General features: G+C 34.8%; 1 protein-coding gene and 1 non-coding gene across 2 annotated transcripts; both read left to right on the top strand.

The window, feature by feature from the left end:
• The first annotated feature begins 6108 nt into the window (after positions 1-6108).
• Positions 6109-14781, top strand: LOC130970782 (phospholipid:diacylglycerol acyltransferase 1-like). Its single transcript, XM_057896969.1, has 6 exons — positions 6109-6554; positions 7495-7717; positions 8367-8650; positions 9838-10129; positions 12147-12406; positions 14298-14781. Exons 1-6 carry the CDS (start codon positions 6109-6111, stop codon positions 14779-14781), a joined length of 1989 nt encoding a protein of 662 aa, XP_057752952.1.
• Positions 14782-25756: 10975 nt separating this feature from the next.
• On the top strand, positions 25757-25864 carry LOC130971917 (small nucleolar RNA R71). The gene has a single exon (XR_009083118.1). It is a non-coding gene; the product is annotated as a small nucleolar RNA R71 (small nucleolar RNA).
• The last annotated feature ends 223 nt before the right edge of the window (positions 25865-26087 follow it).

Raw genomic sequence — 26087 nt, 5'->3', positions numbered from 1 at the left:
AGAAGAAATGAGTTCTTGAAATTGATGCTCTGAATGCCATATTGGCTCAGAACAAAGTGTTGACTCAGCAGGTCAACATGATCTCTCAAAGTCTGAATGGATGGCAACATGCATCCAATAGCACTAAAGAGGCAGCTTCTGAAGAGGCTTATGATCCTGAGAACCCTGCCATGGCAAAGGTTAATTACATAGGTGAACCTTATGGAAACACCTATAACTCATCATGGAGAAATCATCCAAATTTCTCATGGAAGGATCAACAAAAGCCTCAACACGGCTTTAACAATGGTGGACGCAATAGGCTGAGCAATAGCAAGCCATATCCATCATCTTCTCAGCAACAGACAGAGAATTCTGAACAAAATACTTCTAATTTAGCCAATCTAGTCTCTGAACTGTCAAAGGCCACTTTCAGTTTCATGAATGAAACAAGATCCTCCATCAGAAATCTGGAGGCACAAGTGGGCCAGCTGAGTAAGAAAGTCATTGAAACTCCTCCCAGTATTCTCCCAAGTAATACAGAAGAGAATCCAAAATGAGAGTGCAAGGCCATTGATTTAATCAAAATGGACGAATGTACAAGGGAGGAGGAGGACGAAAATCCTAGTGAGGAAGACCTCCTGGGACGTCCTTCAAGCAAGAAGGAATTTCCTATTAAGGATCCAAAGGAATCTGAGGCTCATACAGAGACCATAGAGATTCCATTAAATCTCCTTCTGCCATTCATGAGCTCTGAAGACTATTCTTCCTCTGAAGAGGATGAAGATGTGACTGGAGAGCAAGTTGCTTAATATTTAGGAGCTATCATGAAGCTGAATGCCAAGTTGTTTGGTAATGAGACTTGGGAAAGTGAACCTCCCTTGCTCATTAATAAACTAGATACCTGGATTCAGCAAACTCTACCTCAAAAGAAACAAGATCCTGGCAAGTTCTTAATACCTTGTACCATAGGCACCATGAGCTTTGAAAAAGCTCTATGTGATCTGGGGTCAGGGATAAATCTTATGCCACTCTCTGTAATGGAGAAGCTGGGGATCATTGAGGTACAACCTGCTTTGTTCTCATTACAATTGGCAGACAAATCATTAAGACAAGCTTATGGAATAGTGGAGGACGTGTTAGTAAAGGTTGAAGGCCTTTACATCCCTGCTGATTTCATAATCTTAGACACTAGGAAGGAAGAGGATGATTGCATCATCCTTGGAAGACCTTTCCTAGCCACAGCAGAAGCTGTGATAGATGTCAACAGAGGTGAATTAGTCCTTCAATTGAATGGGGACTACCTTGTGTTTAAGGCACAGGGCCATCCCTCTGTGACAAAAGAGAGTAAGCATGAAGAGCTTCTCTCAGTTCAGAGTCAAGAAGAGCCCCCACAGTCAAACTCTAAGTTTGGTGTTGTGAGGCCACAATCAAACTCTAAGTTTGGTGTTAAGACCCCATATCCAAACTCTAAGTTTGGTGTTGGGACTATACAACATTGACCTGATCACCTTTGTGGCTCCATGAGAGCCACTGTCAAGCTATTGACATTAAAGAAGCGCTTGTTGGGAGGCAACCCAATTTTATCTAATTTTTATTTTATATTATTTTTTTTATTTTTTGTTTTATTAGGTACATGATCATGAGGAGTCACGAAAAAAATATAAAATTAAAAACAGAATCAAAAACAGTAGAAGAAAAATCACACCCTGGAGGAAGCACAGGCTGGCGTTCAACGCCAGTAAGGAGCATCTGGCTGGTGTTCAACGCCAGAACAGAGCATCAACCTGGCGCTGAACGCCAGAAACAAGCAACATTCTGGCGCTGAACGCCAGGAATGTGCCTAAGAGGAAAAGCTGGCGCTGAACGCCAGTAACAAGCATGAAACTGGCGTTCAACGCCAGAAACATGTTACATGTGTGCGTTGAACGCCCAGAACGTGCACCAATGGGCGTTTAAATGCCAGAATGGTGTGCAAAGGCATTTTACATGCCTATTTGGTGCAGGGATGGAATTCCTTGACATCTCAGGATCTGTGGACCCCACAGGATCACCTCAGGATCTGTGGACCCCACAGGATCTCCACCTACTATATTCCCACCTTACCTCCTAATCCTATTTTTGTGATTACTCTTCCCCATGTCACACTTCCCAATCACCCCCTTCACCACTCACATCCATCCACTCTTCCCCATAAACCCCACCTACCTACAAAAATTCAAAAACATTTTCCCACCCATTCCCACCCTAAATGGCCGAACATACACTCCCCCCTCTCCCTATATATACCCTTCCATTCTACTTCATTTTCACATAACACAATCCCCTCTTCCTCACCTTGGCCAAACCTACATCTCTCCTTCTCCTCCATATTCTCTTCTTCTTCTTCTTCTCTTCTTTCTTCTATTGCTCGAGGACGAGCAATATTTTAAGTTTGGTGTGGTCAAAGCACAATCTTTTTTGTTTTCCATTACCATCAATGGCACCTAAGGCCGGAGAATCCTCTAGAAAAGGAAAAGGGAAAATAAAAGCTTCCACCTCCGAGTCATGGGAGATGGAAAGATTCATCTCCAAAAGCCATCAAGACCACTTCTATGATGTTGTGGCAAAGAAGAAGGTGATCCCTGAGGTCCCTTTCAAGCTCAAGAAAAATGAGTATCCGGAGATCCGACATGAAATCCGAAGAAGAGGTTGGGAAGTCCTAACCAACCCCATGCAACAAGTCAGAATCTTAATGGTTCAAGAGTTCTATGCCAATGCATGGATCACTAGGAACCATGATCAAAGTATGAACCCGAGTCCAAAGAATTATCTCACAATGGTTCGGGGGAAATACTTAGATTTTAGTCCGGAGAATGTGAGGTTGGCGTTCCACTTGCCCATGATGCAAGGAGATGCACGCCCCTACACTAGAAGGGTCAACTTTAATCAAAGGTTGGACCAAGTCCTAATGGACATATGTGTGGAAGGAGCTCAATGGAAAAGAGACTCCAAAGGTAAGCCAGTTCAACTAAGAAGACTGGACCTCAAGCCTGTGGCTAGAGGATGGTTGGAGTTCATTCAACGCTCCATCATTCCCACTAGCAACCGATCTGAAGTTACTGTGGATCGGGCCATCATGATTCATAGCATCATGATTGGAGAGGAAGTAGAAGTTCATGAGGTCATCTCTAATAAAATCTACAAAATAGCCGACAAGCCCTCCACCATGGCAAGGCTAGCTTTTTCTCACCTTATTTGCCATCTATGTTACTCAGCTGGAGTTATCATAGAAGGAGACATCTCCATTGAAGAGGATAAGCCCATCACCAAGAAGAGGATGGAGCAAGCAAGAGAAATCCTTCACGGTTCTCAAGAGATGCATGAGGAAGCTCATCATCAAGAAATCCCTGAGATGCCTCAAGGGATGTACTTTCCTCCCAACAACTATTGGGAATAACTCAACACTTTCTTAGAAGATTTGAGCCACAATGTTGAACAATTAAGGGTGGAACATCATGAGCACTCCATCATTCTCCATGAGATAATAGAAGATCAAAGAGCAATGAGGGAGGAGCAACAAAGGCAAGGAAGGGACATAGAAGAGCTTAAGGACATTGTTGGTCCTTCAAGAAGAAGACGCCACTAAGGTGGATTCATTCCTTGTTCTTATTTCTTCTGTTTTTCGGTTTTTTTTATGTTATATGTCTATTTATGTTTTGTGTCTCTACTTCATGATCATTAGTATGTAGTAACCATGTCTTAAAGCTATGAATAAATTCCATTAATCCTTCACCTCTCTTAAATGAAAAATGTTTTAATTCAAAAGAACAAGAAGTACATGAATTTCGAATTTATCCTTGAATTTAATTTAATTATATTGATGTGGTGACAATACTTTTTGTTTTCTGAATGAATGCTTGAACAGTGCATATTTTTTATCTTGTTGTTTATGAATGTTAAAACTGTTGGCTCTTGAAAGAATGAGGAACAAAGAGAAATGTTATTGATGATCTGAAAAATCATAAAATTGATTCTTGAAGCAAGAAAAAGCAGTGAAAAAGCAAAGGCTTGCGAAAAAAAAATAGAAAAAAAAAGCAAGCAGAAAAAGCCAATAGCCCTTAAAATCAAAAGGCAAGGGTAAAAAGGATCCAAGGCTTTGAGCATCAATGGATAGGAGGGCCTAAGGAAATAAAATTCAGGCCTAAGCGGCTAAACCAAGCTGTCCCTAACCATGTGCTTGTGTCATGAAGGTCCAAGTGAAAAGCTTGAGACTGAATGGTTAAAGTCGTGATCTAAAGCAAAAAGAGTGTGCTTAAGAGCTCTGGACACCACTAACTGGGGACTCTAGCAAAGCTGAGTCACAATCTGAAAAGGTTCACCCAGTTATGTGTCTGTGGCATTTATGTATCCAGTGGTAATACTGGAAAACAAAGTGCTTAGGGCCACGGCCAAGACTCATAAGTAGCTGTGTTCAAGAATCAACATGCTTAACTAGGAAAGTCAATAACACTATCCGAAATTCTAAGTTCCTAGAGAAGCCAATCATTTTAAACTTCAAAGGAAAAAGTGAAATGCCAAAACTGTTCAGAAGCAAAAAGCTACAAGTCCCGCTCATCTAATTATAATTAATATTCATTGATATTCTGGAATTTATAGTATATTCTCTTCTTTTTATCCTATTTGATTTTCAGTTGCTTGGGGACAAGCAACAATTTAAGTTTGGTGTTGTGATGAGCGGATAATTTATACGCTTTTTGGCATTGTTTTTAGGTAGTTTTTAGTAAGTTCAAGCTACTTTTAGGGATGTTTTCATTAGTTTTTATGTTAAATTCACATTTCTGGACTTTACTATGAGTTTGTGTGTTTTTCTGTAATTTCAGATAATTTCTGGCTGAAATTGAGGGACTTGAGCAAAACTCTGAAAAAGGCTGACAAAAGGACTGCTGATGCTGTTGGAATCTGACCTCCCTGCACTCAAAATGGATTTTCTGGAGCTACAGAACTCCAAATAGCGCGCTCTCAATGGCGTTGGAAAGAAGATATCTAGAGCTTTCCAGCAATATATAATAGTCCATATTTTATTCGGAAATTGACGACGTAACTTGGCGTTGAACGCCAAGTACATGCTGCTGTCTGGAGTTAATAGAGCTTATGTGCTTGTGCTTGAAGCTTTCAAAAAAGTTAGGGGTGCTTTTCGAAGTACCTAAAAAAACACTTTTCAAAATTGGCTTGTGCTTATCAAAATAAAAAAGTTTAATATAACTTCATACATTAATTAATATCCAAATTTAATTCTTCATTAATGCCTATTATAGTTTTTTAAAATTTTAAAAGCAAATTTATCAAATATACTTGTTGTTGCTTGTACTTATTAAAAGCTATTTTTAATTTAATTTACCAAACATAGATGCTACAATTTTTTAAAAAACTATATTTTAAAAGTGAGCTTTTATAAGTTACTTTTAAAAAATAAAAATTTTACCAAACCAAGTCTAAGACATGCATCACTTATAATAAAAAATTTAAGATAACATATATTTTAAGAAATATTTGTCATCATAAAAAATTGTTGGATTTTCAATATTTTTTTCTGTATTTGTCTTGTATTTGAACCAAAACAGATAAACTTTTCTAATATTTTCTCAAAAATACTATATCCACACTAAAATCAACCACCATATATTTATATATTAATATAGTGAAATATTATTTTTAATAAATGTTTTATATTTAATGTGTATACCTAACATGATTAATTTTTTTTCCTACTAAAAGTGTTAGCTTTTAATATTTTCCTTATTGAAATATACATCGTGATATCTCATATGTGCCTAACACTTTGAAATTCCAATAATCATAAATAAAAGGAATTTGCCTACATTTTTTAAGAAAAATGTTATGTACACTACTTTCAATACATCTTTTTTATATATACCTTTCAGGCTTGGTGAAAATATTATTTTCCAAAAAAAAAAACTCATAAAAAATGAATAATATTACACAAAAGAAATATAAGCGAAAAAAGCTCATGATGAGTTACATAAGAAAAAAAATAAGTTTTCACATAATTTAAGGAACACTTGAAACTTCAATTACCATTCATCGAAAGCTTCTTTCCTACTCTTACTCTTGTGATTCCAAACACCAATGTCGTTTTTACGACGTAGAAAGCCAACTTCAACCCCTTCATCTCCTAATTCCGACCACAACAATGATGATAGTGACATTGACAATGACAAAGAGAAAAAAATAATAAGAGAAGAGAAAAGAAAGAATACGAACACCCGATGGTCATGTTTGGATAATTGTTGGTGGTTTGTAGGTGGTGTATGCACAGTATGGTGGTTTCTTCTTTTCCTTTACAATGCCATGCCAAGATCGATACCGCAATATGTGACGGAGGTTATTGCCGGACCGATGCCAGACCCCCCAGGTATCAAACTTGCGAAGGAAGGACTCAAGGCCAACCATCCAGTAGTCTTTGTTCCGGGCATCGTCACCTGTGGTCTCGAGCTTTGGGAAGGTGAATCATGCGCTGATGGCTTATTTAGGAAGAGGTTATGGGGTGGCACCTTTGGAGAATTGTATAAAAGGTATTGTTATTCCTTTTTGAAAGAGTATTTGTTAAAAACAAAAAAATACTAAACTATTATTTTAGCTTTCTAATAGATTTTATGATAAAATGACTTTTAACAATAACTTTTGAAAATTAGGATGTTATTTTCACTCTTTCCAATGTTTGCATATCAAAGTTATGAATTTGTTTTTAGCTATATCAAATCTGCATGTTCATACATTAATTTAGTATATATCATTCACATATTCATAGAGAGAAACTAAAAAAGGACACGGGATGGTTAAGAAAATAAAAATGCAGTGAATTAATCTATCAAACAATATGAATTATAATAGAAAAATTATATAAAATTTTTTTCTCTTAAATGCATCATGACTATACACATTTTCATGAATAGTACTAGTATATTACCACTCTACTTCAACTTACTATTTACTAGGCACAAATGCAACATAAATCAAGTTAACAAGATTTTAATAACGTACTAGTCACAAGTTGCAATGAACATAAAGTACTATCTTTTGACATAATTTAATAATGATATCGTTATTCATATATTTTCATAATTTTCAAACTCAAATAGAAGGAAATATTTTATTTATAACTGAAGAAGATATAACTTTAAGTTAACTTACTAAGATTAATATTGAGTTAATTGATGAACTATTACTTATATCAATTTTATTGTCTAGTATTAAAATTTCTCTTATAAATATGGAAGATCTATTTGAATAATAGTGGGTGAAAAATTTAAGGAGTTTGATTGATTGTTCATGATTGATCTACAATACCTTTTGAAACATTTAGAATTTTCCTTATAAAAATTTGTTGCTGAGTGACATTACATATATGCCGTTTCAAGTTACTTTGAGATATGACTAGCTTATGCAAATTAAATTTGATTGTGGTGGTATGTATGTTATAATAGAAAATTTAATTCATTTTACTATATTCAGACCTCTATGCTGGGTGAAGCACATGTCACTAGACAATGAGACAGGACTAGATCCTCCTGGAATGAGAATAAGGCCTGTATCTGGCTTAGTGGCAGCTGATTATTTTGCACCTGGATTCTTTGTTTGGGCAGTTCTAATTGCTAATTTAGCACGTATTGGGTATGAGGAGAAAAACATGTATATGGCTTCTTATGATTGGAGACTTTCATTTCAAAATACAGAGGTAACTTTGAGTAATTGTTATCATATTTTTCCAACTTATTTATAGTTGATATATCTTAGTGAAGACTAAGCTATTAAATTAGTGCCTAAAATATTTTAGCAGACTACACAAATCAAAAGAAAGAAATTTTAATGTGTTTCTATCCTTTATATTTGATAAAATCGTCTAACTGCAAACTAGCTTCTTTTGTTAATATAATTGTTGAAGTGAATAATTAGAGTGTGACATGCACCTCCATAAACGACATATTTAAAGGTTATATTGATGGTACCTATTTTGATACAGAAAGAAATGTATAAAAATTACAATAAGAGTAAAAGTGAACAATAATTTATCTGAATTGTTTTATTTTTTAAATAAAATATGGTTCCATCATTAAATATACATGCTTTGTGTATCTTATGTATATTGGTATTCTGTATGTGAATATTGACCTGCACATTTACATTAATAAAGAGAAAACAAGTTTAAAGTTAGATCATTTATTTATCAAACATTTACAATCCTTTAGCAACCATGCAAGGAAACCTTTTTACTTTTGGAATCCTTTTTGTAAATACCAAAATTTGCATTTAGTGATTTACTCTTTAATGAATTACGGAGTTTGACAGCTATAATTGTGTTGCCAATTTGAGTTATTTTTGTACAGGTTAGAGATCAAACCCTAAGTAGGATGAAAAGCAATATAGAACTCATGGTGGCTACAAATGGTGGTAAAAAGGTGGTTGTAATTCCACATTCAATGGGTACATTGTACTTTTTGCATTTTATGAAATGGGTTGAAGCACCAGCACCAATGGGAGGAGGGGGTGGTTTTGATTGGTGTGCCAAACATATTAAAGCAGTAATGAACATTGGAGGACCCTTTCTTGGTGTTCCAAAAACACTTGCTGGACTTTTCTCTATGGAAGCCAAGGATATCGCTATTGTCAAGTATGTATTTAAGCTATTTTATTATGTGGTTCTTTGTTTATGTGTTTCTTCTAATTCATATCATACTTTTTGTATATGTAATGATTATAGAATCTCTGATGGACCAGTTATTTGGTTAAACTCTCTATGGATTTAAATATATCATATCAATTGGTGCCTTTATGAAGAAGTTAAATTTAAAAAAATAATTAGCTATAGGCTATATATAAGTTTTTTTTAGATCGTTCATACAATTTTAACCCAAACAGGAAGAAACAAAACTTAGATTCATAATCAATAATGTGAAAATGACTATTGCTAATGTTGATAGAGTGAAGTCACCATTGGCATTACCTTAAAGGAGTCGGCAATGTCAAGAGTCTCATATTATAAAAATAAGTAGGATTAATACGGTACTTAATTCATAAACTTCTCTCATATAATGAACTAATATTTTGAATTGTACTCCTTTTGTGAGCTTAAGTAATAATATAATTATGTAAAATATATTGTGTATGTGTGTGCCAACTTGTGCATACACCTTCACTTGAATTATTTCAAACATTTAATTTTGTATTTTATTTCTTGTCAATGAAATCTTTGTTGATGAATATGGAGATCTAGTTATTAGTCAAAAGTTGTTATATTAACAGTGGCGGAACCAAGCTGGCCCCCTTCGAACAAATCTTTTAATTATGTGTGTATATGTGTGTGTATGTGTTAAATTATTAATTATTTGCTTCTAGATTTTTTAGTTTATTAAACATATTTTAGTATAAATTTATATAGTAATTTTATAGATTATACTTGTTTTTTAATGAGTGATTGAATAATTATTATATAGAATATATTATTTTATTTTTATTAATTTTTAAAATAAAATTAAGTACTCCTCTTCATTTTATGTACCAAAAATGTTTTTAAGATAGATTTGGCTTAAAAATATATTTTATTAAAATTTTTTAAAAATATAATTTTTTTTATATCTTTAATACATTTAATACATAAAGAATTCTAAAATTTTTTATTATTATACTTTAAAAAGTGTTTTTAGAATAAGTTCATAATAATAAAAAACTAAAGCTAAAAATATTATAGATTTAACATTAATTATAAGAACTTAGTCCCCTTAGTATTAAAATTCTAATTTTACCACTATATATCAATAAAGTTTGGTAGAGCTCAAACATTATAATGTTGATTTGCAGGGCTTTTGCACCACACGTTCTGGAAAGTGATGTCTTTCATTTTCAAACATTGCAACATTTGATGCGAATGACTCGAACGTGGGATTCAACAATGTCAATGATACCAAAAGGTGGAGAAACAATATGGGGTGGCCTTGATTGGTCCCCTGAAGGGCATTATGAATGCAATACAAAACAACATAAAGACAATCATAAGCCATCAGTGAAAAATATGAATTATGGGAGACTGATTTCGTTTGGAAAGGAAGTAGCTACATTACATTCATCCAAGCTTGAGAGGTTGGATTTTAAGGTAATGTTCCACATATTGTCGAAATATTCAATATTTTGTGTATAAGCTATTTATTGCTCTTTCTCCCTTGTTTGAATAATACAGTATTTTCAATCAATTTGAACATCTATACTTAAAGTATTTATGTTATTTTGATTTCATTATCAAGAATCAATTTAACGAATAAAAAATACTTGCATCAAGTCCTATTTTATATGTACATCAATCAATATTTCTTAAATCAAGAGTTATAACTGAGGTCATAATAGTGAACAAGAAAAGGATTAAATCGTGCTTGATTCTTTTAATGTGAAATTAAAAGTTCTAAAAGTCTTTAGACTTATATGAAGCATATATATGTTAGTGTGTTCAGAAAGCAAACTAGCTTTAAGTTCTATTAAAAATATATATTCATATTTCAAAATTTAAAAATAAAAACACCTTCCAAGGTCTTAACAAATTTTAGATAACTTTTTAAATTGACTTTTCAGGTATCTCAGGTGTAACTCAGATTTTTTTGAACTATATAAATTAAAAGAGAAATAAATTTAGGAGATAAAATTTAGAAGAGGCATACAAGTGATATATTGGTTCAACCTAAAATGCCAAAGTCTAATCCCCAAATAACTTGACATTATTTGCACAAAGCCCTCCCATATTACAACTTTGTCTCATCAAACTAAATAGCAGTCCAATATAAAGATATTTAATATTCCATTGACTATCTTTAGCAAGACTCAATTGGATATCCGACCAACCAAGAACTTTAGATATTCTACTAACCTTATCAGGTAAGACTCAAATTGGATACTCCACCAACTTAAAAGTGTTAAATATTATTTTCTCACCAACCTAAAAATCTTAGATATTCTAGCCTCAAACCTTCTCAAGTTAAGAATTGACTTAGTTGGATACTCCATCAACTAAGAACATTTGATATTTTCTTGACATTTTCAAGCAAAGGTTAGATTAAACAGCAACTTGACCTAAGAATCTTAGATATTATTTCCTTAAGACTTCCCAGAACCAAAAATCACTATTGAATCAAATTACAATAAAAAACTATAGAGTTAAATAACACATAACATGAACTAGCAAGAAAGATATTCTCAACTTCTATAATAGAGTTGACGAATTAACTCCTAATTTTCTAACATTGTTTTACAAATAAACACAAACTAGTATCATATTTACAAGAATATAATTTGGTTTAAGATATAAAATTATGATATATATAGATTACAACTTTGAAATAATGAAATTTCTCTAAAATAAAAAAAGAAAGAAGAGAAAATATAAGAAATCAAATTTCGTGATTTGTTCTAACAACAACTTTCTATTTCTTCAAGAGTTTGGATCTTATATATATTTATGCAGAGATAATTAAAGATACATTGAAAACTCCTTCTTTTGTATTTGTCTCCACATTTATTAAAAGAAACTTCATATTATACTTTGTTACAAATAAGAGAAAAAGTTTCCAAAACTATTTGGCTTGTTGAGTATGCTTATTTTTAAATGTTAAAAACCAGGCCACTTTTTTTATGTTAGCGATTTTTTCACTTTTACAATTTTGCAAGTGGGATTGTCGAGCTTCTAAGGCATGCAATCGTGCTTTTAAGGTAGTTATTTGACAACTTTTGAGATTGTTAATTTACTCAGCCTTCTGAGTGACTTTGTCAAATTTAGAAATTACTTAGTTTGTTTTGATTACTTAAAGAAAAAAAATCCTTACTTTATTAATATATTTGAGCAAATATTAGATGACACATTAATAAAATTATTAAATTATATCAAGATTTGTTAATGATCACGATATATTCTGATATATCATGAAGCTAACAATAACTATAAACTATAAACTATTGAACATTTTTCTTTGAGTATTTTCTATATTCACTTCTCAATTCAAAGAATATTAATATCTCGTTAATCATGATTACAATGATTACAATGTCATTTTTAACATAGTCCTGAGTTTGATTTGTGTAACAAATTTGATCATATAACTTTTATGGTTGGTTTGTATAATTGACAGGGTGCTCTTAAAGATAAGAAGCATGTAAACGCATCTATTTGTGATGTATGGACTGAGTATCATGAAATGGGTATTGAGAATGTCGAAGCTATTGCAAAATACAAAGCATATACAGCTGATTCAATTTTGGATTTGCTTTATTTTGTTGCTCCAAAAATGATGAAGCGTGGAGATGCTCATTTTTCACATGGTATTGCTGACGATTTAGATGATCCAAAATACAATCATTACAAATATTGGTCAAATCCTTTGGCAACAACGTAAGACTTTTTTCTTTAACCTTTTTTGTTTACGTTTTGTTTTTTATAATTAGTAATTAATTTATATTTATTTACTAAGAGTTTAAAATTATTATAAAAATTTGAATTAAAATTAAAGAAAATACAAAGAGACTCATTAAGGTTATATTTGTTTAAGAGGAAATGGGAAAGAAAGAAAAGAGAGGAAAGGAAATTAGAAGAAAAATGATTATGTTTCATTGTTTGATGGAGGAGAAAAATTAGAGGAAAAAAGCTGAATAGTATAAAAAGTGGATAGAGACCATCATTTTTTTTTCTTTTCAATATTAGAAGAAAAAAGAGAAAAAACTTATTATGTTGTTCTACTTTCAATATTACTCTTTTTTAATATATTTTATAATATAATGATAACATTATTTTTTATAAAATTTTTCTCTCTTTTTATAACATTGTTATAACTATTTAATAATTAGCTTAATGGATAGGTCAAATATTTTGTTAAGAAAGAAAAAATTTTCACCTTCCTTTAACCAATTATCAAGTCTCATCTTTATATTTCGAATTCCTTATGTTAATCATCGAAAAACAAAATGGCATCATTTAGTGTATATTTAGCAAAAGCTCTATTACTACAGTAAATTGTACCAACAACAGAAGATACTAGAGAATAAAAGATACTAGAATAACTCTCTTGATTAAGACAAATAAATTAGTATTTTACGTTATTATGAGTTAAGCATTCCAATTTTACCAATTTGTCCTTAGAATTCAGGCTTCTTTGGTCCATAATACACAAAAGAAGCATTTTTACTACGAATTTACATATAAATGATATCATTATCTCCTTAAAAATCTCTACAATAATAGAATAAGGAGAAAGCTCTATCATGGGACCAAATTTTTTAACATTCACACAGTATATTCTTTGTTTTTTCTTTTACAATATCTTTTAGTTTGACAGACCATAGAGTAACCCATCAAAGATTGAAACACTATTAAAAAATTTGTCGTGAAATGCCATTTTTTGACCTAAAATAATAAGGTTACGAGAGTCAATGAGTCTGCATATTATAAATTCTTTATACAATTTATTTTCACCTAACGTGAAATTTTATTTCTTATACTTGATATCTCAATACTTTTATGTATTAGGAGATATCTTAACATTAATTCTTAGAAAAAACAATCATCTAATTTACTCAAAGAGCTAATTCCAAACACTATCAGTACAACAATATATTTTTGTTCTTTATCTAAAATAGAAAAATGACAAAAAATGTATTTTTTAAGCGAGCGTCTCAATCCAAATATTTGTCAAAAAGATGTTTCTTAGTTATTCATTTTCCTTAAAAATGCTTATGAAATATGTCAACTAAAGTTTTGTTAACTTCTTCAAATCATTATAACTTGCGAAGTATTATGTAGAATTTTTTTTAATTAATAACATATGATCGGAACAAATAAACTTGTTTCATAGAAGAAAAAAATTATCAAAAATCTCGACTACTATCTAAAAATAAAACACGCATTTTGAATAAATATATCATTCGCAAATAATAAATGAAACAAAGTAATTAATTCCATGTCGTGTCATTCAATTTGAATGCATTTACTAAACCTTAACAACCGCAATCTCATATCATAATGAGGCATGTTATTAAAATGGAGTAATATTAAGAAGATAATAATCCAAAATTATTTTATTTAATTTAATATCTATAATTTTATGTGTGTAATATTTATAATTATATATTTATTATATTTAATATTATATATTTATTTCAATAATAATTAATAAATGTAAACAACAAAATAACTTATGGCTACTATGATTTCTAAACTGTGTCCAAATATTTAAAAAAAATATAATATATTTTTTTGAATATATTTTTTTGATTTACTTGTGTTGTAGATTACCAAATGCCACAGATATGGAAATCTACTCAATGTATGGTGTTGGAATCCCTACAGAAAGAGCCTATGTCTACAAAGTAAATTCAGATTCTGAATGTAACATTCCATTTAAAATTGATACATCAGCAGACGGTGGAAAAGATGATTCTTGTTTACAAGGTGGGGTTTACTCTACTGACGGTGATGAAACTGTTCCTGTTTTGAGCTCTGGCTTCATGTTCGCTAAGGGGTGGAGGGGAAAAACCCGTTTTAACCCTTCTGGGATTCGTACATATATAAGAGAGTATGATCACTCTCCTCCAGCGAATCTTCTAGAAGGTCGTGGTACTCAAAGTGGTGCCCATGTTGATATATTAGGCAATTTTGCATTAATTGAAGATATTATAAGAGTAGCTGCTGGAGCCACTTGTGAGGATTTAGGGGGAGAAAGAGTTTACTCTGATATTTTTAAGTGGTCTGAAAAGATTAATTTAAAACTTTAATAGGATTTATATACTCAGAAACTATATTTTTGTTAAGATACTTTTTTGTTTTTAAAATTAGGTTTTTTTACGGTTTAGATTTGTTAAAAGAATTATATATTTAGACCATCTTAATGTATTTGAAAATTAAATTTTTAGTAAAACCAAAAAGTAAAACAAATACTTATTTAGACATTAAACAAAAGGAGTACGATTATTGCATTAGTTATGAAATGTGGCTAGAATATATATAGCAATACTTTGTAAGTCTCAATTTGTCGAATTTTATGCATTTTGATTCTTCTTGTAAACGTTGGTTACATTTAGGATACATAAGTTTTTGTTATTAGTCTATTAATCGGGTTTTAGTCACTACAAAAAAAAACGTTGAGTACCATTGACTTATCGTCGGAATTAGCATTGACCTGTACTGGTGGATTTAGCGTCGGATTTTTCAACAAAAAAGAGAAGAAATTCATCATCATAAAAAGTTATCGTCGGAATAGATTTTCTGTACTAAATCCGATGGCAATTATTGGCATAAAAACAGAAGTCATGCGCGCCAATACTACCGTTGGATTTAATGACAAAAAATTCTGACGGTATCACAGTTTAATGAAACGCGTCATTTTGGTGATTTAATCTGACGGTAAATTCGATGATAAAATTGGGGCTAAATTTGCCACCGTACTTGGAGCACCCGCTGTCACCGCATCTCCACGTGATTATGTTACTGCTGTTGTCCCCGTCGCATCCTCTGCCTCGGTTGGTGTTAACGTCACCGTCACTGCCGCCTCTGTCACCACCACATTAAAGAAACACTACAGCCACTATCATCAGATTGATTTGTAAGTATGGTTATTATATTTTTTAAAATTATTTTGTGAGTTTAATATTTTGTTAGGTTTTTTGTTAAATCAGTGATTAAATTTGTTTAGTGAAGTTTGTTATTCGGAGTTGTTGTATTAATTTAATATAAGCAAAAATTAAATAATGTTAGGGTAGATTAAGTAAGGTGAGATTAAGAGTGTTTGAGTTGTCAGAAGATTTTAGTTGAGTTTAGTGATTAAGATTCATTTAATTGCATTAAACTTATGTCACACATTTTTGTCATGCCTCTTGTTAGTTTGGTTGAATTAAACGAATTAGGTTTTAATTAATTAGAATAATGAGTTGTACCTATTATGTCAAAAAGGATTTTCGAATTAGGATGATGCTATTTTCTTTAAGCTCAATTGTAGTTTCCTTCTTCCGTTGTCTATGCAGTAATATTCCATGGAGGTTTTCTATCTCTGAATATAATGAATTGTTTAAATTTTATGTTGGACATACTTTTCCTAGGATAGAGTTTTAGGACGGAAAGTGGCACCTTTTCAAAACTCTTGTTTGCTGGAAAATTGTGGAGTTATAAGGGGTTGCGCACTAGAACGGTTAGGATTTGATATTTTATTGAATGTGTGTATGTTATAATTTATGCCTGTAGCTGTTTTTTCCGTGAAAATTGTTATATTTATTTGATGGATGTCTCTAAATTAGGGAGAAGTTCTGCCGAAATATCGTTTAAATTGTTTAAAACATGTTTGGTTTGTCAGAAAATGAAATGATAATTGTTTTTGGCGAGAGGTTCTAGTTACAGGGTTGATGAATCCATATTTGACAAAAAAATTTGGATTGATTTGAGTGGATTTCATTATATAAACCCACATTTATTCATCCAAATAGCATACTTTTGTGTTCTCTCCCTAAATTGAGCTTATTTGTAAAAAATGATATTTTGTGCTTAATTCAACTAATTTTGTCCCATTTTCATCACGTTCAAAGCCTTGATCATTTTTTATGAGTGATCTCAGATATAATAGGTTAGAATGGCTTGATGAAAGTGGAAGAAAAGCATGCAATTGAGAGAAAACATAAAGAAAACAAGGGAGAAGCACACACTGGAGTGTGCGTATGCACAACCTATTATGCGTACACACAAGAAGCACACAGCCATGGGTGCGTACGCACAACATCCTATGCATATGCACAAGAGGAAAATTCAGCACGTGTGCGTACACACACATCTGTGCGTACACACATCTATCCGTACGCATGAATCAGCGCACGTGACTCACATAAAGGAAAATGCTGGGGGCAATTTCTAAGCCTCAAGAGCCCAGTTTTGAGACTTTCTGAAGCTGATTGAGTGCTATATCAAAAGGGCATCATTCCATGTCAAGTGGAGAGTAATTAGGGCTAAATTAGAAACATGCTTTAGGTCATATTCTAGAGAGAGAAGCTCTCCCTTCTCTCTAGAATTAGGGTAGATTAGGTTAGATCTCTCTTAGATTTAGATTTAACTCTTGTTTTCCTTTAGTTTTTCTTGCCATTTATTGTTCTAACACTCTTGTTATTTACTTCTATTTGTTATTTCCTTTATTTTGTTCTTTTATGCTTATGACACTTTGTTACTTTTAATTTCAATTAATGTAATTCATGTTTTATGTTTCTTATTATTTAATTTAGTTGTTATTATTGTTTTCATCCATATGGTAGTTGTAGATTTTATTATCTCTTGTTATTTTACCATGTTTCTCTTTTATACCTTCCAAGTGTTTGATAAAATGCTTAGTTAGATTTTCAACTAGTTTTTCACACTCTTGGTTGGGAAATTGCGTCATTTGGTGAACTTGAGTGGTGGATGTCCATTTTACATTGTGTGAGGATTGTTGGTTGATTTGGTTTTCACTAACTCTAAGCCTTCCATTAATAGAGTTGACTAGGACTTGTGGATTGGGATCAACTATGCCCTTTTGACTTATTCTCGATGTTAGGATAGACTAATTGGGATTAATTCTACACAATTACCATGTTTGTGGTCCATAACTAGGATAGGAATCCTTAATTCCCCAATTCTTGCCAAGAGCTCTTTTTGCCATTTAATTTCCATTTTAATTACTTTTTCTTGCTTTCCATTTAATTTCTTGCATGCTTGTTTCATTCCTTGCCTATTTACATTCCTTGTCTCATGCCATTAAACCCCCATTTTTCCCCATAGCCAATAATAGAGTATTTCATTACAACTCCTAGGGAAGATGACTCAGGATTTAAAACTCCCAGTTTATATTTGTTTTGAATTGTGACATCTTTGAATTAAAATTTGATTTGAGCATTACTTGTCGGTTTGGAACTATACTTGCAACGAAGGTATTTCCTCTAACTGAGAAGAAAATTCTAAGTAGACGGTTTTGCTCTTTCAAATTTTTGGCGCCGTTGCCGGGGAGTTGCAATGGTGTTATATTGTTGGCTATTGTTAATATGTGAATAGTTTGTTTTTGATTGATTGCTTGCTTTTACTAGTTTTAAGAGTTCATTCTATTTGTTCTTATTACCTTTGGTTTTTATTTTCCTTTTATCCTGTGAATTCTCACCCATTACATTATGAGTTTTGTTGCTATTGTGTTATAGGAATTGGGAATTTCAAATGCTTGTTACCTAGATGGAATGAAAGGAACTCACAACAAGATCTGGGTGCACAAGCTTTGGAATCTCAAAAGCCTTGGAGAATACAAGCTTGGGTGGAATTTCAAAGAGGTTTGAAACACAAGTCTCCTTGATGAGAGCTTCTCAATAAATTCCAACTTAAGGACTCTAAATAGAAATGCTAGGTGGGAGACACCCCACTATGGTAACCTTGTTCTAACTCCTCTCTTTTTGTTTATAATTTGGCTTAATTACATCTTTGTTTATCTTAGTTAACTTAGGATTCGTTTAATTTTGAGTTTAGTAGGTTGATTTCTGTATGGATTATGAATTTATGGGTTTTTGAATGTTTTGGAGTTGAGCTTTTGTCGAGCTAAGGCTTAGTGCCTTTGAATTTGAAGAAACTTTTTTTGGAAAAACAGGGCACTGTGCGTATGCACACAATTACTAAAATTCATGTCTTGCGCGTGCGCACCCACCTGTGCACATGCACACCAGCATGTATGCCCTCTGTTGGGAGCGCTCACACTCCTTGTGTGCGCGCATCTCCCTTTGTTTTGTGCTTTGTGCGTGTGCATGCCCTTGTGCGTACGCACGTAACCTTCTTTTTGCACATTGTATGCGTACGCACCACCTTGTCCGTACGCACACTCACCTGCACTTCCTCTGTTGGGAGCGCTGGCACACCCTGTGCGTATGAACCCCTGACATTTTTTGTTTTTGTGCCTGCGCACGGACCTGTGCGCGTGTGCACACATGATTCTTTAAAAAAAGAGAGTCTTTTGTGCGTGCACACACCCTTGTGCGTGCGCACATCCTTGTGCGCACGCCCACTTCTTAATCTCTTCTCTGCTCAAAGCGTTCGCATACCTTTGTGCATCCACTCACTTCCTTTGTTTCACCTTTTGTGTGTACGCACACATATATGTGCGTACGCACAAGTGATGTTTTGGGAAAAAATTTTGATTGATCTTCCAACTAAGCCCTAATGCAGTTCCACTGTAATACCCTAATATTCAAATCCTTATGCTCGAGTCATAAGTCAATAATAATAAGGTGGTACAACTCTCAAGGTGGATTTTTAATACATAATTATAAGTAAAATTGAAAGGAGTATTAATCGAAAAGCCTGAAAAGAGCAAAAATAAAATCGAGAAGTCGTATCACTCACGTATCGACAACGTAAAGATAGAGCGTGAAGTTGAAAGAGATATACAGAAAAAGGCATTAAGGAGAGTAAGAGATGGACAATATATAGATATATAACATAAGTAAATAGCCACTAGTCGCGAACCGCGAAGTTTAGGGTGGCTAGGGTACAGTATGAAAGTAGTTAACAACAGTATCTTCTAATCTCTCCCAAAAGAAACATAAGAGCTGGTGCACGAAATTGTGATCACTACTTTTCACAACTCAAATAATCCCCGGTAATGAATCCAAAAACTTGGTGTTCAATACCATGGCATAAACACAACTTCGCACAACTAACCAGCAAGTGCACTGGGTCGTCCAAGTAATAAACCTTACGCGAGTAAGGGTCGATCCCACGGAGATTGTTGGTATGAAGCAAGCTATGGTCACCTTGTAAATCTTAGTCAGGCAGACTCAAATGGTTATGGATGATATATGAATAAAACATAAAGATAAAGATAGAGATACTTATGCAATTCATTGGTGAGAACTTCAGATAAGCGAATGGAGATGCTTTGTCCCTTCCATCTCTCTGCTTTCCTACTGTCTTCATCCAATCCTTCTTACTCCTTTCCATGGCAAGCTGTATGTAGGGTTTCACCGTTGTCAGTGGCTACCTCCCATCCTCTCAGTGAAAATGTTCAACGCACCCTGTCACGGCACGGCTATTCAGCTGTCGGTTCTCGATCATGTTGGAATAGAATCCAGTGATTCTTTTGCGTCTGTCACTAACGCCCCACAATCGCGAGTTTGAAACTCGTCACAGTCATTCAATCATTGAATCCTACTCAGAATACCACAGATAAGGTTTAGACCTTCCGGATTCTCTTGAATGCCGCCATCAATTCTAGCTTATACCACGAAGATTCCGGTTAAAGAACCCAAGAGATAAACATTAGAGCCCTGTTTGCTTGTAGAACGGAGGTGGTTGTCAGTCACGCGTTCATAAGTGAGAATGATGATGAGCGTCACATAATCATCACATTCATCAAGTTCTTGAGTGCGAATGAATATCTTGGAATAAGAACAAGCTGAATTGAATAGAAGAACAATAGTAATTGCATTAATACTCGAGGTACAGCAGAGCTCCACACCTTAATCTATGGTGTGTAGAAACTCCACCGTTGAAAATACATAAGAACAAGGTCTAGGCATGGCCGAATGGCCAGCCTCCCAATGATCTAAGATAGCATAAAACTACTCAAAGATAGCTACCAAGATGAAAATACAATAGTAAAAGGTCCTACTTATAGGGAACTAGTAGCTTAAGAATTACAAAGATGAGTAAAAGACATAAAAATCCACTTCCGGGCCCACTTGGTGTGTGCTTGGCCTGAGCATTGAAGCATTTTCGTGTAGAGACTCTTCTTGGAGTTAAACGCCAGCTTTTGTGCCAGTTTGGGCGTTTAACTCCCACTTTGGTGCCAGTTCTGGCGTTTAACGTTGGGAATTCTGTTGGTGACTTTGAACGCCGGTTTGGGCCATTAAATCTTGGGCAAAGTATAAACTATCATATATTGCTGGAAAGCCCAGGATGTTTACTTTCCAACGCCGTTGAGAGCGCGCCAATTGGGCTTCTGTAGCTCCAGAAAATCTACTTTGAGTGTAGGGAGGTCAGAATCCAACAGCATCTGCAGTCCTTTTAGTCTCTGAATCAGATTTTTGCTCAGATCCCTCAATTTCAGCCAGAAAATTCCTGAAATCACAGAAAAACATACAAACTCATAGTAAAGTCTAGAAAAGTGAATTTTAACTAAAAACTAATAAAAATATACTAATAACTAACTAAAACATACTAAAAACATACTAAAAACAATGCCAAAAAGCGTACAAATTATCTGCTCATCACAACACCAAACTTAAATTGTTGCTTGTCCCCAAGCAACTGAAAACCAAATAAGTTAAAGAGAAGAGAATATGCAATGAATTCCAAAAACATCCATGAATATCAGTATTAATTAGATGAGCGGGGCTTTTAGCTTTTTGCCTCTGAACAGTTTTGGCATCTCACTCTATCCTTTGAAATTCAGAATGATTGGCTTCTTTAGGAACTCAGAATCCAGATAGTGTTATTGATTCTCCTAGTTAAGTATGATGATTCTTGAACACAGCTACTTTATGAGTCTTGGCCGTGGCCCAAAGCACTCTGTCTTCCAGTATTACCACCGGATACATACATGCCACAGACACATAATTGGGTGAACCTTTTCAGATTGTGACTCAGCTTTGCTAGAGTCCCCAATTAGAGGTGTCCAGGGTTCTTAAGCACACTCTTTTTGCCTTGGATCACAACTTTATTTCTTTCTTTTTCTTTCTTTTTCTCTTTCTCCTTTTTTTTCGTTTTTTTTTTCTCTCTTTTTTTTTCGCTTCTTCTCTTTTTTTTGTATTCACTGCTTTTTCTTGCTTCAAGAATCATTTTTATGATTTTTCAAATTCTCAGTAACATGTCTCCTTTTTCATCATTCTTTCAAGAGCTAACAATTTTAACATTCATGAACAACAAATTCAAAAGACATATGCACTGTTTAAGCATACATTCAGAAAACAAAAGTATTGCCACCACATCAAAATAATTAATCTGTTATAAAATCTGAAATTCATGCAATTCTTCTTTTTCAATTAAGAACTTTTTTTTTTAAGAAATGTGATGGATTCATAGGACATTCATAACTTTAAGGCATAGACACTAAGACACTAATGATCATAAGACACAAACATGGATAAACATAAGCATGAAAATTCGAAAAATAGAAAAATAAAGAACAAGGAGATTAAAGAACGGGTCCACCTTAGTGATGGCAGCTTGTTCTTCCTCTTGAAGATCTTATGGAGTGCTTTAGCTCCTCAATTTCTCTTCCTTGCCTTTGTTGCTCCTCTCTCATGATTCTTTGATCTTCTCTAATTTCATGGAGGAGAATGGAATATTCTTGGTGCTCCACCCTTAGTTGTCCCATGTTGGAACTTAATTCTCCTAGGGAGGTGTTGATTTGCTCCCAATAGTTTTGTGGAGAAAAGTGCATCCCTTGAGGCATCTCAGGGATTTCATGATGAGTGGGATCTCTTATTTGCTCCATCCTTTTCTTAGTGATGGGCTTGTCCTCATCAATGAGGATGTCTCCTTCTATGTCCACTCCAACTGAATAACAGAGGTGACAAATGAGATGAGGAAAGGCTAACCTTGCCAAGGTAGAGGACTTGTCCGCCACCTTATAGAGTTCTTGGGCTATAACCTCATGAACTTCTACTTCTTCTCCAATCATGATACTATGGATCATGATGGCCCGGTCTATAGTAACTTCAGACTGGTTGCTAGTGGGAATGATTGAGCGTTGGATAAACTCCAACCATCCCCTAGCCATGGGCTTGAGGTCATGCCTTCTCAATTGAACCGGCTTTCCTCTTGAATCTCTCTTCCATTGGGCGCCCTCTTCACAAATGTCTGTGAGGACTTGGTCCAACCTTTGATCAAAGTTGACCCTTCTAGTGTAAGGGTGTTCATCTCCTTGTATCATGGGCAAGTTGAATGCCAACCTCACATTTTCCGGACTAAAATCTAAGTATTTCCCCCGAACCATTGTAAGCCAATTCTTTGGGTCCGGGTTCACACTTTGATCATGGTTCTTGGTGATCCATGCATTGGCATAGAACTCTTGAACCATTAAGATTCCGACTTGTTGAATGGGGTTGGTAAGAACTTCCCAACCTCTTCTTCGAATCTCATGTCGGATCTTCGGATATTCACTCTTCTTGAGTTTGAAAGGGACCTCGGGGATCACCTTCTTCCAGGCCACAACTTCATAGAAGTGGTCTTGATGCACCCTTGAGATGAATCTCTCCATCTCCCATGACTCGGAGGTGGAAGCTTTTGCCTTCCCTTTCCTCTTTCTAGAGGTTTTTCCGGCCTTGGATGCCATAAAGGGTTATGGAAAAACAAAAAGCAATGCTTTTACCACACCAAACTTAAAAGGTTTGCTCGTCCTCGAGCAAAAGAAGAAAGAAGAGAGTAGAAGAAGAAGAAATAGAGGAGATGGAGATGGCTTTGTGGTTCGGCCAAAGGGGGAGAAGTAGTGTTTAGGGTGTGTGAAAATGAGGGAGTGAAGATGGGTTTATATAGGTGAAGGGTTTTTTTTGGGGAAGAGGTGTTGATGTGATTGAATGGGTGAAGAAGAGAGAGAGTGGTGGGGTAGGTGGGGATCCTATGGGGTCCACAGATCCTGAGGTGTCAAGGAAAATTCATCCCTGCACCAAATGGCGTGCAAAAATGCACCCTTTGCCAATTCTGGCATTAAACGCCGGGCTGGTGCCCATTTCTAGCGTTTAATGCCAGCTTCTTGCCCTTTCCTGGCGTTTAACGCCAGTCTGGTGCCCCTTTCTGGTGTTAAACGCCCAGAATGGTGCCAGACTGGGTGTTAAACGCCCATTTGCTAGCTTCACTGGCGTTTAAACAGCAGCAAATTCTCCTCCAGGGTGTGCTGTTTTTCTTTCTGTTTTTCATTCTGTTTTTGCTTTTTCAATTAATTTTGTGACTTCTCATGATCATCAACCTACAGAAAACATAAAATAACAAAGGAAAATAGATTAAATATAACATTGGGTTGCCTCCCAACAAGCGCTTCTTTAATGTTAGTAGCTTGACAGAGGGCTCTCATGGAGCCTCACAGATACTCAGAGCAATGTTGGAACCTCCCAACACCAAACTTAGAGTTTGAATGTGGGGGTTCAACACCAAACTTAGAATTTGGTTGTGGCCTCCCAACACCAAACTTAGGGTTTGACTGTGGGGGCTCTGTTTGACTCTGTTTTGAGAGAAGCTTTTCATGCTTCCTCTCCATGGTGACAGAGGGATATCCTTGAGCCTTAAACACAAAGGATTCTTCATTCACTTGAATGATCAATTCTCCTCTGTCCACATCAATCACAGCCTTTGCTGTGGCTAGGAAGGGTCTGCCAAGGATGATGGATTCATCCATGCACTTCCCAGTCTCTAGGACTATGAAATCAGCAGGAATGTAATGGTCTTCAACTTTTACCAGAACATTCTCTACAAGTCCATAAGCTTGTTTCCTTGAGTTGTCTGCCATCTCTAGTGAGATTCTTGCAGCTTGCACCTCAAAGATCCCTAGCTTCTCCATTACAGAGAGAGGCATGAGGTTACACTTGACCCTAAGTCACACAGAGCCTACTTAAAGGTCATGGTGCCTATGGTACAAGGTATTGAAAACTTCCCAGGATCTTGTCTCTTTTGAGGTAATCTCTGCCTAGACAAGTCATCCAGTTCTTTGGTGAGCAAAGGGGGTTCATCCTCCCATGTCTCATTACCAAATAACTTGTCATTTAGCTTCATGATTGCTCCAAGGTACTTGGCAACTTGCTCTTCAGTGACATATTCATCCTCTTCAGAAGAAGAATACTCGTCAGAGCTCATGAATGGCAGAAGTAAATCTAATGGAATCTCTATGGTCTCAGTGTGAGCTTCAGATTCCCAGAGCTCCTCATTGGGGAACTCATTGGAGGCCAGTGGACGTCCATTGAGGTCTTCCTCAGTGGCGTTCACTGCCTCTTCCTCCTCTCCAAGTTCGGCCATGTTGATGGCCTTGCACTTTCCTTTTGGATTTTCTTCTGTATTGCTTGGAAGAGTACTAAGGGGGAGTTCAGTAATTTTCTTGCTCAGCTGACCCACTTGTGCCTCCAAGTTTCTAATGGAAGACCTTGTTTCAGTCATGAAACTTTGAGTGGTTTTGATTAGATCAGAGACTATGGTTGCTAAGTTAGAGTGGTTCTGCTTAGAATTCTCTGTCTGTTGCTGAGAAGATGATGGAAAAGGCTTGCCATTGCTAAACCTATTTCTTCCACCATTATTGTTGTTGAAACCTTGTTGAGGTCTCTGTTGATCCTTCCATGACAAATTTGGATGATTTCTCCATGAAGAATTATAGGTGTTTCCATAGGGTTCTCCCATGTAATTCACCTCTTCCATTGAAGGGTTCTCAGGATCATAAGCTTCTTCTTCAGATGAAGCATCCTTAGTACTACCTGGTGCATTTTGCATTCTAGACAGACTTTGAGAAATCAAATTGACTTGCTGAGTGAATATTTTATTCTGAACCAGTATGGCATTCAGAGTATCAATCTCAAGAACTCCTTTCTTCTGATTTGTCCCATTGTTCACAGGATTCCTTTCAGAAGTATACATGAATTGGTTATTTACAGCCATTTCAATTAGTTCTTGAGCTTCTGTAGGCATCTTCTTTAGATGAAGAGATCCTCCAGCAGAGCTATCCAAAGACATTTCGGACAGTTCAGACAGACCATCATAGAAAATACCTATGATGCTCCATTCAGAAAGCATGTCAGAAGGACACTTTCTGATCAATTGTTTGTATCTTTCCCAGGCTTCATAGAGGGATTCACCTTCCTTCTGTCTGAAGGTTTGGACTTCCACTCTAAGCTTACTCAATTTTTGAGGTGGAAAGAACTTTGCCAAGAAGGCATTGACTAGCTTTTTCCAAGAGTTCAGGCTTTCTTTAGGTTGTAAGTCCAACCATATCCTAGCTCTGTCTCTTACAGCAAAAAGGAATAGCATAAGTCTGTAGACCTCAGGGTCAACCCCATTAGTCTTGACAGTGTCACAGATTTGCAAGAATTCAGCTAAAAACTGATGAGGATCTTCCAAT

Source organism: Arachis stenosperma, chromosome 3 (assembly GCF_014773155.1).
Source record: "Arachis stenosperma cultivar V10309 chromosome 3, arast.V10309.gnm1.PFL2, whole genome shotgun sequence".
Classification (NCBI taxonomy): domain Eukaryota; kingdom Viridiplantae; phylum Streptophyta; class Magnoliopsida; order Fabales; family Fabaceae; genus Arachis; species Arachis stenosperma.
Note: the sequence above shows the minus strand (reverse complement) of the source record. Positions and strands in the feature narration are given on the sequence as shown.